Source organism: Heterodontus francisci, chromosome 13 (assembly GCF_036365525.1).
Source record: "Heterodontus francisci isolate sHetFra1 chromosome 13, sHetFra1.hap1, whole genome shotgun sequence".
In the NCBI taxonomy this organism is placed as follows: domain Eukaryota; kingdom Metazoa; phylum Chordata; class Chondrichthyes; order Heterodontiformes; family Heterodontidae; genus Heterodontus; species Heterodontus francisci.
Genome location: NC_090383.1, coordinates 27,526,767 through 27,539,064, shown reverse-complemented (window position 1 = coordinate 27,539,064; position 12,298 = coordinate 27,526,767). Strand labels below are relative to the sequence as shown.

Below are 12,298 nucleotides of genomic sequence, written 5' to 3'. Positions count from 1 at the left end.
CATTATGCATTACCTCACACTTCTCCGGATTGAATTCCATTTGCCATTTTTCTGCCCACCTGACTAGTCCATTTGATATTTTCCTGTAGTCTGTGGTTTTCTTTCCTCACTATCAATCACACAGCTAATTTTCATATCATCTGCAAACTTAGTCATGTGCCCTACATTTAAGTCTAAAATCATGAATATATGCCACGAATAGCAAGGAACGCAGTACTGAGCCCTGTGGAAGCCCAATGGAAACAGCCTCCCAGGCTCAAAAACACATCGACCATAACCCTTTGCTTCACTTACCACTTTCCCTTGGATCCCATGAGCATTTAATTTTCTGACCAGTCTGCCATGTGGGACCTTGCCAAAGGGCTTGCTAAAATCCATGTAGACTACATCAGATGCTCTACCCTCAACGACCCTCCTTGTTACTTTCTCAAAAAAATTCAATTATGGTAGTCAGACATGACCTTCCCTTAACAAAACCATGCTGACTATCCTTGATTAATCCGTGCCTTTCTAAATAACGATTTGCGCTGTCTCAAAATTATTTTCCAATAACTTGCCCACCATCAAGGTTAGGCTGACTGGCTTGTAATTACTCGGGCTATCTCTTACTCCCTTTTTAAATAACAGTACAACGTTAGCAGTCCTCCAGACCTGTGTCAGCACGCCTGTAGCCAGAGAGGATTGGAAAATGATGGTCAGAACCTCCACTATTTCTTCCCTTGCTTCCCTTAGCAGCCTGGAATACATTTTATCTGGGCCTTGTGATTTATCCACTTTCAATATGCTAAAGACCTTAATATTTCCTCCCTCACTGTTTATCCCATCCAATATTTCACACTCCTCCTCAACTACAATGTCTGCCTTGTCCCTCTCTTTTGTGAAAACAGGTGCAACGTATTCATTAAGAACCATGTCCACATCTTCTACCTCCACACCACAAGTTACCTTTTTGGTCTCTAATTGGTCCTATTCTTTCCTTAGTTATCCTCTTGCTCTTTATGTATTTATAAAACATTTTTGGGTTTTCCTTGATTTTTATTTGCCAATTTTTTCATGCCCTCTCTTTGCTTTTCTAGTTTAATTTTTAATTTCAGCCTCTTCAAGGCTTTTTGCAGTATTGAGCTTTCAGAATCGGACATACGCTTTTTTTTTTGCCTTATCCTACTCCGTGTTCCCCTTGTCTTCCAGGAAGACTAGATTTGACAGTCTCACCCTTTCTCTTTGTGGGAACATATTTGTTCTGAACCCTCTTCATCTGTTCCTTGAATGCCTCCCACTGCTCTGACACTGATTTATATTCGTGTAGCTGTTTCTAGTCCACTTTTGCTAAATCACATTTCAGCTTAGTAAAATTAGCCTATCCCCAATCATGGTCAATCTATATCCTTTTCCATATAACTCTTTTAAATCAAACTGAATTATGACCAATACAACTAAAATGCTCTCCCACTGCCACCCCTTCCGCATGCCCAAATTAATTCCCTAAAACTAAGTCTATTAATGCTTATTTCTAAAGGAGAAGAATATACAAGCAAATAATGCTGATGTTTATAGCTGTGAAGGTCCAGCAACACACCAATCTAATGTAAAATCTGTTGCAAATTACAACTTGCGAAACAAATAAAGGTGCACAGCATAAAATAGAATTTAGATACAAATGCAAAATGACAAAAACATAATGAAATCTCAGTGCTATCATGTGTTCCAATGTCCCAGCTATGAGCAAACTAATTTTATAATCGAGAATGACATTGTTAAGGTAAATACTTGAATGTGGCAATACTGAGGGGAGATCAGATCAGAAAGAAAAAAATCAATATTTTAATTTTTAAGCATCGATTGTGCTGTGCCAGTTACTATAAACCATGGGTTTCTATTCTGCTCTAACACTGTTAAAGTATCTACTTAGGAGGTACACTTAAGCCATTTGTCCCAAATGTCCTTGGCAATAAATGGCTCTTATGCTGATTAAGTGCTGAGGCTGCAGATTGAGGCATTTAATCAAAGTGTCTGAAGTGTTTATTGCCAAGGACACACTGGAGTAATGCAGTTATCATTATTAATCCATATACCATAAAGCAAGAAGGGAAACAAAAACTGGTGCAAGTAACGTTCATTAACATTGCACTTCTTTACAGCCTGAGAGAGTAGAACTTTTCTTTGTGCTGCTACTTCTTGTCAGTGGGTGGGTCATTATGGGTGCTTAAAAATAACTTGCTGTAAATTAAATTCTAGGCAGATATTTCTCCATTTTATTATTAACCAGCTTTACTTCCAATTTTTTTCAGAGTGGATGTAAAAATAATTTCTATTTTAGCATATGAAGCATGAAATGAGAAAAATTTGGCTTATTAAGCCCACACTTTTTACAGAAGTATTAACATGAGTTTAAATTTATACAGCACCTTACCAACTCCCTTAGAAATAACTCAAATACTTCACATCCAATGAATTACTTTTAAATGCAGACACTTATTATAGACTTGCATTTCTATAGCCCTCAGGACGTCCCAAAGCACTTCACAGCCAATTAAGTAATTTTGAAGTGGAGTCACTGTTGTAATGTAGAAAACAATTTGCACAGAGAATGGTCCCACAAACAGCAACTTGATAATGATTAGATGAGCCAAATCTTCCTAGAAAAATAACAGCATGTTAATAATGCACATAGTTATTAATGTGCAAATTGGCCAGCAAATTCATGGGATTAAGAGATATGCCACGAGTTGTGAGTCTCTCGAACTTGCTGGTCAATTTCGCACAAACAGTATCTCGCCCTTAGCATCCCTGTTATTTTTAAGAACTTGATTTACACATTAATTACCCAATACAAGCACAGGAATTTAGGTCTCACCATTGTAGGCGGCACAGTGGCACAGTGATTAGCACCGCAGCGACCCGGGTTCAATTCTGGGTACTGCCTGTGTGGACTTTGCAAGTTCTCACTCTGTCTGCATGGGTTTTCGCCGGGTGCTCCGGTTTCCTCCCACAGCCAAAGACTTGCAGGTTGATAGGTAAATTGGCCATTATAAATTGCCCCTAGTATAGGTAGGTAGGTGGTAGGGGAATACAGGGACAGGTGGGGATGTGGTAGGAATGTAGGATTAGTATAAATGGGTGGTTGATGGTCGGCACAGACTCGGTGGGCCGAAGGGCCTATTTCAGTGCTGTATCTCTAAATAAATAAATAAAATAAATAAATTAACAATTTAAGTACCTTTTTAACAACATAATAATTGTGAATTCAATGGCAATTAATCTCTCCTGCCCAGTATGGGAACAATTTAACCCGTCGAGTCTCATTCCTCCATGTAATAAATTGCTGTTAGAGACTTTTTTTTTTTTTTTTTAAAAGATTTTTTCTTACTTTTCCTATCGTTTCTCTTTCAATTCAATCTTGTCATTTCTCTTCAATTACTGACTTGACTACAATTCACCGTACCTCTCTGTCGGTCTTGCGTATCTTTCCCAATCTTTAAATGTCAGTGGTTAAGGAGATACACTGTTGGTCTCATTATTTACCGAGGTCCCAGATGCCCTTCTGCCTTTGCTGCCCCCTTATCAGCTCTCATTTCCAGCAAGTTATGGTGCAATTTATATTCAATATGAAGATTTCAGGAAAAAGCCTAACTACCAGCAGACAACTCAAGATGACCCACTCTAGCATGATATGGTTTATTCAGTTTTGGTGATATTGGTTGAGGGATAAATATTAGCCAGGAACTGGGGTGAACTCTCCTACTTTTCTTTGAAATAGTGTCATTGGATCTTTTACACCCCTCTGAGAAGTCAGAGCCTCGGTTTAACATCTCACCCGAAAGACAGCATCTTCAATAGTACAGCACTCCCTCAGTACTGCACTGGAGCGTCAGCCTGGATTATGTGCTCAAGTCGCTGGAGTGAGACTTAAATCCATGACATTCTAACGCAGAGGCAAGTGAGCTGCCACCGGGCCACAGCTCACACCAGATATAGATGAAAATGTTAGTAATTTTATTACACAGCAAGATCCTCCAAACAGCAATCAAATGGATTGCCAGAAATTTAATTGGACAAGTCACATAAATACTATTGTACAGGTCAGAAGTTGGATATTCTGTGACAAGTAACTCACCTCCTGACTCCCTAAAGCCTTTACACCACCTATAAGGCACAAGTCAGGTGTGTAATGGAATACTCTCCACTTACCTGTATGTGTGCAGCTCCAACAATACTCAAGAAGCTCAGCACCATCCAGAACAAAGCAGCCCATTTGATTCGCAACTCATCCACCACTTAAAAACATTCACTCCCTCCACCACTGATGCACCAAGGCTGCAGTGCGTACCGTCTACAAGATGCACTGCAGTAACTCACCAAAATTCCTTTCACAGCACCTTCCAAACTTGCAACTTCTACCACCTAGAATAATAAGGGCAGTAGTTGCATGGGAACACCACCACCTGCAAGTTCCCCTCCAAGTCACACACTATCCTGACTTGGAACTATATCGCTGTTCCTTCATCATTATTGAGTTAAAATCCTGGAATTCCCTACCTAACAGCACTGTTGGACTGTAGTGATTCAAGAAGGTGGATCACCACCCCCTCCTCAAGGGCAATAAAGGGTGGGCAATAAACGCTGGTCTTGCCAGCAACACCCACATCCCATGAATGAATAATTTTTAAAAATCTGTTTTTGGTTTAGAGAAGAATGTTGGCTAGGACACTGACCAACTCCCTTTGCCCAATCATTGGTGACTATTCCTTCAGAAATCTAGGCCCCATGCTCTGCCATTCTCTTCCTAAGCCTCTCCATTTCAGTCTCTCCTTATTGCCCAGCTCTTTGTCCAAGCTTTTAATCACCCCTTCTAACATCTCCTTCTTTGGCTTGGTGTCCTTTTTTCCTTACATATAAAAAAGTAAGGTGTTTTTTTGAAGAAAAGGACAGGTAAAAGTTTTGATTTAAAGCTTCCTTAGAGCTGAAAATTAAAAAGATATGGAAGCATTTTAGTAAGGTTGAAAAGAAATAGGTAGGAAGAAGGACAAATAACAACTCCTCCAATCACAGTATCTTTTCTTTGCAAAGGCTGTCTCACTTGTGTATTTCCATAATTTCGATTATCTCAGATTTCCAGTTTTGGTTCCTCTTTATTTCAAAGTGAATATTAATACTACTGCGTTAGCTAATTAGTTGGAAGAGGGGCAGGGCTTACAGTCTATTTACTCAGAAAACAGAGTCTATTTAAAGAGGACTGAATGTTACTCCCAAACATAGGTAAGTTGGGATCAGGCCAGAGGTTAAAATTCAAAAACTCAAATAGGAACCCTACCAGCCCACTTCAGATTGGAATAGAGGGGGAATGAGGGGCTGGTGACCAATCTGCTCACAGGCAGGTTCGTCATTTAAGTATTATAATGAGGCTGCGCGCCTTCACTTTAACAGTGATCCTATTTTTAAATCCTGTCGGCCGGGTTTCCTAGGTCTCAGGAAACAGGACAAGTGAAAGAGAAGAGAAGGACTAAATCCATGATGTTAGTGCCTTTACAGAACTGCTTGTGGGCAGGTAAACATTTAAAGTCCAGAACCAGCAAGATGTTCAGGAAACCCCATTGCCCCTGCACGAAATGCACCTCCAGGCTAAAATCCAGCTACAGTCTCTACGAACTAAAGCAAACAGATCTCATTACAGAAATTACAGCAAAGTCTCCCAATGTAAGTTCTACTTAGATGTCATGACCTGCCACTTTGTTTTCCCCTCAACAGCACTTCAGTTTTACTCGGTGTCTGTTTGAAGCGTCATATTGAATGTGTCATGTTAATTCCAGTGCCTGAGTGTGGAGGAAGTTCTCAGTTGCCTGCTCCTTACTGGCACTATTTAAATGGAAGCCTGAGTTAAAGGGCACACTGTTCGTAAAACTAAGTGGTTACAAAGCGAATAGTGAACATCCTTCTTTGACAGCACCTTCCAAACCTGCAACCTCTACCACCTAGAAGGACCAGGGCAGCAGATGCATGGGAACACCACCACCTGCAAGTTCCTCTCCAAGCCACACGCCATCCTGACTTGGAACTATATCACTGTTCCTTCACAGTGGGTCAAAATCCTGCAGCTCCCTCCCAAACAGCACTCTGGGTCCTACACCACATTCACTGCAGTGCCTCATGACAATCGATCCTGTTTCCCTCCCACAACATCCACACACAAGCGCTCTGCTATAGAAGCTGCTGGACAACAATCAGGAGCTGGAAACTGTCTGACTTTTCTTCCCCACCTCTCTCATTCTAGCCCAAAGGCACTGCTCCAGTAAGAATGTCCTTATCGTTTCCCTGACAGGCACCTGTTAACTCAGCACAGGCCTGGAACTTTTGTTTTATTCGTGCTTCATTTTTTTAAACATAGAAAGTGGTTGATTTGGAATGTGCCATAAGATGCTACTTTGACACCATTTGTTGCATGTGGGAGTTTGGGAGGGGAGTGGTGGGGTGACAATACTCTCAGACACTTTTATGAGTGACCAAGTACAAAAGAGCACCAGCAGTAATACTGCTCATGAAAGTTGAGGCACCCTATGTTGTATTATTGATCTAATGACCAGTCAAATCATTGAGCCTGATACCCAACAAGTCAACCCATTTAGATTGGAGAAAGGAATGGTATCCTTCAGACTGGTTTAAACATGCCATGACTACGCTCCCGAGCAAAATTACGCCAATGATAAGTGACCTTCTGTAGCACTGTGTGGGAAAATGTGTGGCTTCAAATCCATGTTGATCATTTTGAACAAGCACAAATTCTCTTCAGTGGAAGAGACATCACCATTGTCAAAGTCCAGAAGCCATTTTACTGAATAAGTTTACGTTGAATGTTTCAAAATGACTTGGGTTTCCCTGGATGGTAGGCAGCTGGGCATTCCTGGGGAATGATTTAGTGCGATCGCAATGTGTGAAGTAACAGCCTAGTTTATTCTCGCAGCACAGCAAATGCTAAAACCCTAAGCCACTTTAATTTGTCATCTGGGGTTGTGGGAGAGTGACATCAAATCAACTTGCCCCTAGTATAGGTAGGTGGTAGGGAAATATAGGGAAGGTGGGGATGTGGAAGGAATATGGAATTAGTGTAGGATCAGTATAAATGGGTGGTTGATGGTCGGCACAGACTCGGTGGGTCGAAGGGCCTGTTTTAGTGCTGTATCTCTAAACTAAACTAAACTAAACTAAAAGCAGAAGTGTCAGCTGTGGCTCAGTTGGTAGCACTCTTGCCTCTGAGTCACAAGATTCTAAATTCAAGTCCCACTCCAGAGCTTGAGCATAAAAAGAAAATCAAGACTGACATTGCAGTGCAGTACTGAGGGAGCGCTGCATTTTTGGAGGGGACGTCTTTCAGATGAAATGTTAAACCCATCTGCTTGCTCAGGTGGATGTAAAAGATCTCATGGGACTGTTTCGAAGAGCAGGGGAGTAATCCCCAGTGTCCTGGCCAATGTTTATCCCTCAATCAGCATTACAAAAAACAGATTACCTGGTCATTATCATTGTGGGAGTGGGCTGTGCACATACTGACTGCTGCATTACAACAATGACTGTATTTCATTGGCTGCAAAGTGCTTTGAGACGGTTGGTGGTCGCAAAGGCGCTGTATAAATGCAAGCCTTTCTTTCTTTCTATTATTTCTCCAACAAAATGCAGAGAGCGGAGGATTGTTACATAATACAAACCATAAAATCAATCCCAGTCACTTAGAGGAGTTATTGACACAGGAATTATCTATCATCTCCATTCTGGCCAAGGCTAGTGAAGTCACGGTATACAGCCCACATTGGAAAGATTGATCGATACTATCTGGGCTCAAAGTTGACCAGCTCTAAGAGTAATAATATTTGGCTGCTGGAGCATGCTGTGCTACCAGCCGCTTCTGATGCAGCCTGCACAACCAGCCCTCTTGAAGGCACCCCAGCGTGTGCTAGAAGTCTCAGAAGGGGCACTGTCCTTATATAAGACTTCCCTACCTGTTAATGTAACGCCAGAATGCCCAATTTGGACCACACAAGTCCAGACAATGAATTTCTGTGTCACTGTATAAAGAGCAAGCTGCAAGATGGCGCTGCACTGACGTTATCTAAAGGGCAAGGAACCCAACTTGCAGGCAAGGTCATTTTGAAGAACTTCAGCTATTGCAAAGTGTCCGGAAGTACTTTGGAATGTTTTTGGAGATGGTGTGGTGAGTTCCTGTATTTGCCGGAGAGTGTTGCTGCATCCTCACAGGGAGGGCAGAGGATTAGGCGATCTGTCCACTGAAAGGCTGCAACACATCTGGGGCAGCCGTGGCAGTGCCTTTAGATCTACAGCACAATTGGGAGATGGAGCAGAGGGTGCAGAGAGGGTGATGCCCTCCATCAACTTGGAGCTGGTCTCTTCCATGCTCCTTGATCGTGACAGGAGGTTGTATGGCAGGTCAGCAATGCACACAACATCTCAAAGTAGATGACCATCAGCACTCTCCTGTGCGCTGCCCGATTGAGGTCCTCATTTGAGTCCTCTGCAGCAGAACTCGTCTATGACCTTGCCCTCCTGTGAGCCAGCAAATGGACCATCCCCTGACCTGGCTGTAGCCCTCCCATGCCCAGTGACTCACCACATGCTAGTCTTAACTCTGTACTAGCCTCCAAGGTATGTGCAGTTCCTGTATCTGAACTGGTGGCTGCATCAGATCAAGTGATGGGGCCTCTTCATCAATGCTAAACTATTGCTGTCTCTCTTCCTCCTTGTGCGGGTAAGCAGAGGGCTGTTCTTGGGTGTCTGAAAGCAGGAAATCAGAAGGGTGTAAGGTGTATGGGAAGTGGAATGGGGTGGGAAGCACAAAGTAAATGGTCACACCATCAGCAACTTGCTAATCATGCCAGAGAGCAGAACGAGGGTGAGCTAGGAATTGAGAAGGGGGTAAGGCACAAACAGGATGCCTCTGGCTCAGTCGCAGCCAGCCCCATGATGCTGAGAGCCTTCGCCATAAGGTTCAGGAAATGCAAGTGACCTTGGCCCCTGCCAGTTCTGATCTGCTCCCTTCTATTGTGTGCCACCATGTCCTGCAAGAGAGAGGGCAGTATGTCAGTGATTATGTAGCACTCAGTTTGGGTCAGGCACTTGCTGTAGCTGAATAGCTGGAAGCAGTGATGGTTTAAACTAGTTTGGCAAGGGGATCGGAACCTGAGGGCAGTTTCAGATAGGACAATTTCAAGCCAGGGAATAGGAGGCAGAAAATTAGCGAGTGACTCAGAAAGACAGAAGAAGCAAAGGTTAAAAAGTGTGCAGCACAGGAATTTGGCAGTGTTAAAATGTATTTATTTAAATGCAAGTAGTAAATAAAGCCGATGAGCTGAGGGCAACATGATATTGTTGGTATAACGGAAACTTGGCTTAAAGTGGGGCAAGAATGGCGGCTCAACATCCCTGGATGTAGAGTTTTCAGGCGGGATAGAGAGGGGGATAAGAAAAAAGGTGGGGGTGTAGCATTATTGGTTAAGGAGTCAATAACAGCTGTGAGGAGGGATGATATGCTAAATGAATCATCAAATGAGGCCATATAGGTGTACATCAGAAATAAAAAAGGGGCAGCCACACTACTAGGAGTGTACAATAGACCCACAAATAGTGAGAGGGAGATAGAGGAACAAATATGTAGGCAAATTTATAAGTGTAAAAACAGGAGGGCAATAATAGTTAGAAACATAGAAAAATAGGAGGAGTAGGCCATTTGGCCCTTTGAGCCTGCTCCGCCATTCAATATGATCATGGTTTATCATCCAAACTCAGTAACCTGTTCCCGCTTTCTCCCCGTATCCCTTGATCCCATTAGCCCCAAGAACTATATCTAACTCTTTCTTGAATATATTTAATGATAGTTGGGGATTTCAACTGGGATCCAAACAGTGTGAAGGGCACAACATTCTTCAACTGCATTCAAGAGAACTTTTTTAGCCAGCACGTAACAAGTCCAACGAGAGGGGGAATTCTAGATTTAGTCTTCGGTAATGAAGCTAGGCGAGTAGATGAAGCAGCAGTGTGTGGCCATTTTGGAGATAGCAATCATAATAGTTAATTTTAGCATAATCATGGAAAAGGACAAAGATAAGACTGGACTTAAAGTTCTAAATTGGGGAAAGGCACATTTTACAAAACTGAAGCGATCTGGCGAAAGTGGACTGGACACAGCTACTGGAAGGAAAATCAGTGGCAAACAAGTGGGAGTCATTCAAAAGCGAGATTCTACACGTACGGTGTAGGCATGTCCCCACTAAGATGAAGGGTGGTACTGCCAAATCTAGAGCCCCCTGGTTATCTAGAGGCTTACAGGGTATGTTGAAGCAGAAAAAGAAAGCTTATGATGATCACAAAAATCAATATTTTAGAAAGCCTAGAAGAGTATAGAAAGTGCAGGGGTGAAGTAAAAAAAGGAAATTAGAAAAGCAAAGAGAGAACATGAAAAAATATTGGCAGATTAAATCAAGGAAAACCCAAAGATGTTTTATCAGTACATTAAGAGCAAGAGGATAACTAAGGAAAGGGTAGGGCCTATCAGAGATGTACAAGGGAACTTACACGTGGATGCAGATGATATGGGCAAGGTTCTTAATGAGTTTTTTGCATCTGTCTTCACAAAGGAGGGATGACGCAGACATTGTAGTAAAAGAGGAGTGTGAGATATTATATACGATTCGCATAATGAGAGAGGGAGTACTAGAGGGTCTGACATCCTTGAAAGTGGATACATGACCAGGGCCGGATGGATTGCATCCAGATTGTTAAAGGAAGCAGGGAGGAAATAGTGGATGCGCTGAGGATCATCTTCAAATCCTCACTGGATATGGGCGATGTGCCAGAGGACTGGAGGTCTGCGGAAGTTATACCATTGTTTAAAAAGGGTGCGAGAGATAGGCCAAATAATTATAGGCTGGTCAGTCTGACCTCAGTGGTGGGTACATTATTAGAATCAAATCTAAGGGACAGGATAAACTGCCACTTAGAAAGGCACGGACTGATCAGGGATAGTGAGCATGGATTTGTTAAGTTAGTAAGACATGACCTTCCCTTAATTGAATTATTTGAGGAAGTAACAAGGAGGATTGATGAGGGTAGTGCAGTGAATGTGGTCTATATGGATTTTACTAAGGCATTTGACAAGGTCCCACAGGGCAGACTGGTCAGTAAAATGAAAGTCCATGGGATACAGAGGAATGTGGCAGGTTGGATCCAAAACTGGCTCAGTGACAGGAAGCAAAGGGTAGTAGTCGACGGATGTTTTTGTGAATGGAAAGCTGTTTCTAGTGGCGTTCCATAGGGCTCAATGTTGGGTTCCTTGCTGTTTGTGGTATGTATTAATGATTTGGACTTAAATGTGGGAGGCATGATCGGGAAATTTGCTGATGACACAAAAATTGGTCGTGTAGTTGATAGTGAAGAGGATGGCTGTCGACTCCAGAATTATATCAATAGTTTGGTTGAGTGGGCGGAAAAGTGGCAAATGGAATTCAATCCGGAGAAGTATGAGGTAATGCACTTGGGAGGGCAAATAAAGCGAGGGAATACACAATAAACGGGAGGATACTGAGAGGGTTAGAAGAAGTGAGACACCTTGGAGTGCAAGTCCACAGGTTCCTAAAAGTGGCAGGACAGGTAGATAGAGTGGTGAAGAAGGCATATGGAATGCTTTCCCTTATTGGCCAATGTATAGAATACAAAAGCAGGGATTAATGCTGAAACTGTATAAAATGCGGGTTCGGCCACTGTTGGAGCGCTACGTACAGTCTGGTCGCCACATTACAGGAAGAACATAGTTGCTCTGAGAGAGTGCAGAGGAGATTTACAAGAATGTTGCCAGAGCTTGAAAGTTGCTGCTATGAGGAAATATTTGATAGGCAAGGGTTGTTTTCCTTAGAACAGAGGAGGCTGAGGGGTGACTTAATAAAGGTGTACAAAATTAGGAGGGGCCTAGATAGAGTAGACAGGAAGGACCTGTTTCCCCTAGTGGAGAGGTCAATTACCAGGGGGCATCAATTTAAGGTGATTGGTAGAAGGATTAGAGGGGACATGAGGAAAAACGTTTTCACCCAGAGGGTGGTGGGTGTCTGGAATTCACTGACAGGAATGGTGGTGGAGGCAGAAACCCTCAATTCTTTTAAAACGTACCTAGACATGCACCTGAAGTGCTGTAACCTGCAAGGCTATGGACCAGGTGCTGGAAGGTGGAATTAGATTGGGTGGCTAGTTTTCGACAGGCACAGATATGACAGACTGAATGGAATCCTTCCGCGCTGTAATTTTC

General features: G+C 42.6%; 1 protein-coding gene across 3 annotated transcripts in view; it reads right to left on the bottom strand.

Annotated features, from left to right (window-relative positions):
• Positions 1-2,363: 2,363 nt before the first annotated feature.
• The window catches only part of LOC137376769 (uncharacterized protein C6orf118-like), a 58,773-nt gene continuing 48,838 nt past the window's right edge, over positions 2,364-12,298 (bottom strand). For all 3 annotated transcript variants that reach the window (XM_068045769.1, XM_068045771.1, XM_068045773.1), the window contains exon 8: positions 2,364-2,636. In XM_068045769.1, the coding sequence (XP_067901870.1) occupies positions 2,439-2,636 (198 nt within the window). In that variant the 3' untranslated portion in view covers positions 2,364-2,438. The remainder of the gene's footprint in view (positions 2,637-12,298) is intronic.